The sequence below is a fragment of the Macaca thibetana genome, chromosome 19, assembly GCF_024542745.1.
Source record: "Macaca thibetana thibetana isolate TM-01 chromosome 19, ASM2454274v1, whole genome shotgun sequence".
In the NCBI taxonomy this organism is placed as follows: domain Eukaryota; kingdom Metazoa; phylum Chordata; class Mammalia; order Primates; family Cercopithecidae; genus Macaca; species Macaca thibetana.
The window spans coordinates 16,604,606-16,609,220 of NC_065596.1; the positions used below are offsets into that span (position 1 = coordinate 16,604,606).

At 56.6% G+C, this 4,615-nt stretch overlaps 1 protein-coding gene across 6 annotated transcripts in view; it reads right to left on the reverse strand.

Annotated features, from left to right (window-relative positions):
• The window catches only part of PNPLA6 (patatin like phospholipase domain containing 6), a 29,006-nt gene extending 24,404 nt beyond the window's left edge, over positions 1–4,602 (reverse strand). For 2 of the 6 annotated variants that reach the window (XM_050770042.1, XM_050770041.1), the window contains exons 1-3: positions 2,593–2,896; positions 2,339–2,421; positions 2,067–2,164 (exon numbers count right to left, since the gene is read on the reverse strand). In XM_050770042.1, coding sequence (XP_050625999.1) covers positions 2,067–2,164; positions 2,339–2,421; positions 2,593–2,824 — 413 coding nt within the window. In that variant the 5' untranslated portion in view covers positions 2,825–2,896. Of the gene's footprint in view, positions 1–2,066; positions 2,165–2,338; positions 2,422–2,592; positions 2,905–3,035; positions 3,105–3,700; positions 3,876–4,363 lie in introns of those variants that run through there. The other 4 variants (XM_050770044.1, XM_050770045.1, XM_050770043.1 and 1 more) reach the window with 4 other exon arrangements.
• Positions 4,603–4,615: the final 13 nt, after the last annotated feature.

The window sequence follows — 4,615 nt, forward strand, 5'->3', positions numbered from 1 at the left end:
TTCCCCACAAGTCACAGTGATTGCTGAGACAAGACTCTCCACTGGCAAAAGATCCCTGAGATAGACCTTGGAGGATGGGACCCTAGGTTAAACTCAATGAAATCAAGAAATTCCAATATAATTCCTTTTTTGGCTGGGCGTGGTGGCTCATGCCTGTAATACCAGCACTTTGGGAGGCCGAGGCGGGAGGATTGCTTGAGGCCAGGAGTTCAAGACCAGCCTAGGCAACACAGCGAGACCCCCCATCTCTACAAAAAATTTAAAAATTAGCCAGGCATGGTGGTGCATGCCCGCGGTCTCAGTTACTTAAGACGCTGAGGCAGGAGAAATATTTTGAGCCCAGGAGGTCAAGGCTGCAGTGTGCTGTGACTGTGCCACTGCACTCTAGCCTGAACAACAGAGTGTAATCCTGTCTCCAAAATAATAATAATAATAATAATTATTATTATTATTATTATTCCTTTTCTGATCAGGGATACCTTGAGCTAACTCTTCCCTAGGTCACGGAAAGCTGAGATAGCCCCCTGACAATCATGAAGACATCAGGGTAGTCCCTGAAGAGTATGCAGACACTAGAGACAGCTCCTGTGATGTGGAGAAACCTGAGATATGGACCCTCAACTGATCATAGGGAACTTCGAGATAGCCCTTCTACTCAACTTATAGAAAGCCCTGCCATTGGCCAGGCCCGGTGGCTCATGCCTGTAATCCCAGCACTTTGGAAAGCTGAGGCAGATGGATCACAAGGTCAAGAGATCGAGACCATCCTGGTCAACATGGTGAAACCCCGTCTCTACTAAAAATGCAAAAATTAGCTGGGCATGGTGGCGTGCGCCTGTAGTCCCAGCTACGCTGGAGACTGAGGCAGGAGAATCTTTTGAACCTGGGAGGCAGAGGTTGCAGTGAGCCGAGATTGCGCCACTGTACTCTAACCTGGCGACAGAGCGAGACTCCGTCTCAAAAAAAAAAAGAAAAAAAAAGAAAAGAAAGAAAAGCCTGCCATTGCAGGACTATTGATCATGGAGAGCCCTGGTGTGAAGAAACCCTTAAGGCAGACCTCCAGGTAGACTCCATGACATAAGGGGATCCCAGAGCCAGCACTCAACTTGCAAAGAGAGTTGGAGAGCCTTTCTCACAGACCCTGAGATAGCTCCTTGCTGCCAACAGGGATCTCTGATGCATCCTTCCTATATTTCTAGTGCAAGAAAATTCCTAAGAGCCCCTAGGGAACAGAAACTCCTGAAACAGCCTCCTCAGTGTGGGAAGAACTCCAAGGTCCATAACACAGGATTGATGCCTTCTGATGTAGAGAGATGCCTGAGATAACCGCTGGAGAAGAGAGGCTGGAGGCTGCAGATAGCCCCTTTAGGAGATCATAGAAACACAGTTACCTAGTGAAGTACCCTGGAAGAAAACCACTCATGTGAGGAGACTCATGAAATAACTTACGTGGAGACCCCTGATGTAGACTCCCCCACTAAATATATAGCAAGACCTCTGAGATACTGACTTGGGAACAAATAGCTCAGATACCCCAGTGGAAGGAGAACATCACTGAGGTAGCCCTCAGGGAAGAGAGACCCTAGAGACAGCGTGTCTGGTGTGGAAGAGCTCTGAGATAGCCCCTCAGAGGAGAGTCCAGAGATATCCCTCTGAAACAGGAAGACGTTTTTTTTTTTTTTTTTAAGACAGAGTCTCACTCTATTGCCCAGGCTGGAGTGCAGTGGCGTGATCTTAGCTCACTGCAACCTCTACCTCCAAGGTTCAAGTGATTCTCCTGTCTCAGCCTTCTGAGTAGCTGGGATTACAGGTCCATGCCACCACGCCCAACTGATTTTTTTATTTTTAGTAGAGATGAGGTTTCGCCATGTTGGCCAGGCTGGTCTCAAACTCCTGACCTCAGGTGATCTGCCCGCCTCAGCCTCCCAAAGTGCTGGGAATTACAGGCGTGAGCCACGGCGCCCAGCCAATATGGGAAGACTTCCACAACACTTTGGTGTGGGTTGATTACTCAAAAGGCCCCTGACATAACCCCTAATACCAGGTCACACCCAGCACAGCCTTACTTCTTGGCAATGTTGAGCATCTTCAGTTTCTTCTTCATGCGTGGCCGGGAAGTGGCGGAGACAGAGGTATCCACGAGGGAGGACGTGGATTGTGACACCTGGAAGAATGAAGGCGGGATGGGTCAGTTGCTAATTCAGACCCTGGGGGAGAGGCAGACGGATCCAGGGGGTCTCCATCAAGGAAGGAGCGGTGGTGGAGCCTAAGACGTGTAAATAGGGAAGGGGCGCGGCCTCTGTGTGGTCAGGGCAGACCCCAGGGGTCACGGACTCACCTTCCGCATAATCTTCCGGCCATAGAACAGCACTTTGTCCCTCTTCCGGAACCGATACCGGGGGCCATCCGGGGCTGGGGTTTCTGGGGATAGGTGGGGACAGGGGCACTCCGAGCTCTGTGCAGACTCCACCCTGCTAGAGCTGGGGTACCGCGAACAGACGCCAGCAAATCCCCATCTCTGCCGCCTCGGGACCCGGGCATTTGGGCTCCCCCACCACACAGCCTCCCAAGAGGGGTCCCTCGGGTGCTCACTTGGCACTCGCAGCCTCCGCACCACCAGGAGGATGAGCACGGCCGTGACCACCACCGCCACTCCGGCCCCGATCATCACGCCCAGCACCTGAGGGACAAACGGCACTGGCTGCGCACCGCAAATCCGTCCCGCCGAGACTTCCCCGGGCTCCGGGACGTCCTGGAACCCATCCCTCTCCCCCACCTTCGCCCCCGAGGAGTTAGTAGCCAGCCCGTGACTCGATGTCCCCATCTGCAGAATGGGCCAGTGCTGCTCCCTCCCCGGGGGCGCGACTCTTCCCTGAGGCCCGGCGGCCCGCAGTGCATGCCGGGAAACGTAGTTCCGCCCAAGCGGACGCAGCGTGTTCTCGCCAGATCATGCAATGCGCGCTGAGCACGCCGGAAGTTGTAGTCCCCGTGGCGCCCCAAGCCCGCGCCTACCCGGTCCCCGCCCCATCCCTTACCATTCCAGTTTGCAGCGGAGCCTCCATCGGTTGATTCCAGCTGGACTGCCGATCTGGTAGCCCGTAGTCCTGGGAAATCAAGGAGTCGAAGGAACCCGTGCAAGTCGTCAATCTGGGCCCGCCCCTCCCCTGCCTCAAGCCCTGCCCCCAGCTTAAGCCCCGCCCCCGGGGGGGTGAAGCGTCTCCACCTGCCAGGGGCGCGGCTAGAGGGGCTCTGCGGGACTAAGGAATGGAGCAAACGGACCTCCCGGCCCAGGCCAGGAGATGAGGCGAGTCCCCGGCTCCCTTCGCCTACGCGTAGAGCCTACCAGACGCTCCGCCCGTCCAACCCCACCCCGGGGCCAAAGGCCGACCTGGCACCGACTGTCAGCAGCCTGAAGGCAGGTCCCCGCTGGGCACGGTCCCCTGCACCTGGTGACTTCCTCCCGGGTCACTGCCCTCTGCGGGACTGATCAAGCCTGATCACCCGACCCTCCAGGCCGCACTCCCTACTCCGTCGAACACTGAATGCCCCACCCCAGGAAAACTGGGGCCCGCAAGCCGTGGGGTCCGGGGGTGGGGACCTAGATACCCAGCTCCCGACCCAAGCCTGCCCCCGGGAAGACCCAGGAGCTGGGAGGCACGGGACTACTGTCGGGGCATCCGCAAAGGCGTCTGATACCCACGTTTCAGAAGAGTCCTGGGATGCTTGGTGTGGTGTGGGCTTGCAAGGCGCTGCTGGTTTTTGCCAGGGATTTACTATCGCGTAGTAGTGAAGTTATGGGGGCTCTATGGCACGGAGCATCACTGGGACTCCGGGACCGATGGTGGCGCCATTGCTGGGAGGCGTAACCAGAGACGCTGGAATTAGTGGGTGGGGATGGGGGGTCACTGGAAAGTTACTGAGAGATTCTGAGGATTACAGTACTACTGCTGGGAAAACCAGGAGGTGGGTGGGCACATTCCTGGGGTGCTTATGAGAGCGGGCCTGGGGAGGGCGTGCGGGCTCCTTGGAAGATACTGAGAGATGCTGGAACATTACTGGGATTTTTCTGGGAAGCTGAGGATGTTTCTGACACCGCTAGAGTATTAATGGGAATTCGGGGGCCGGGGGGTAGGAATCTCGGAGCCTGCGAGTCGTTACTTGGAAAATTCCTGGGTGGCCTGTCCTCTTTCACCCCAGGGCACACCTGGCTACCGGTGTAGAAACACCTGCCGGGACGTGGGGGGATGGGAACATCAGAAAGTCTAGAGTTAACAGAAATCGGAGGACAGATGTGGGAAAGCGGAGGCTCGCCAATGACCCTCGAAGGGACACTCCTGCGAGGCCAACGGAAACCCGGACTCACCCAGGGGCGGCAGCCGGGGTCCACTCCGCGCCAACACCGCTACCGTTCCGCCCGGCTCCGCAGGCGCGGTCCCTTTAAATTATTCACTACAAGGCGCACAGCGGTCCCGCCCCGCCCTCCCCCTCCCCACCCGCGCCACACTTGGAAGGCCGACTGAGGCCGCCATGCTGAGTGCGGCTGAATGAGGCCTTAAAGGGCCTCACACCGCTTAACGCAAGGACTGCTCCTCCCGCTAAAAATGAGAACGACACA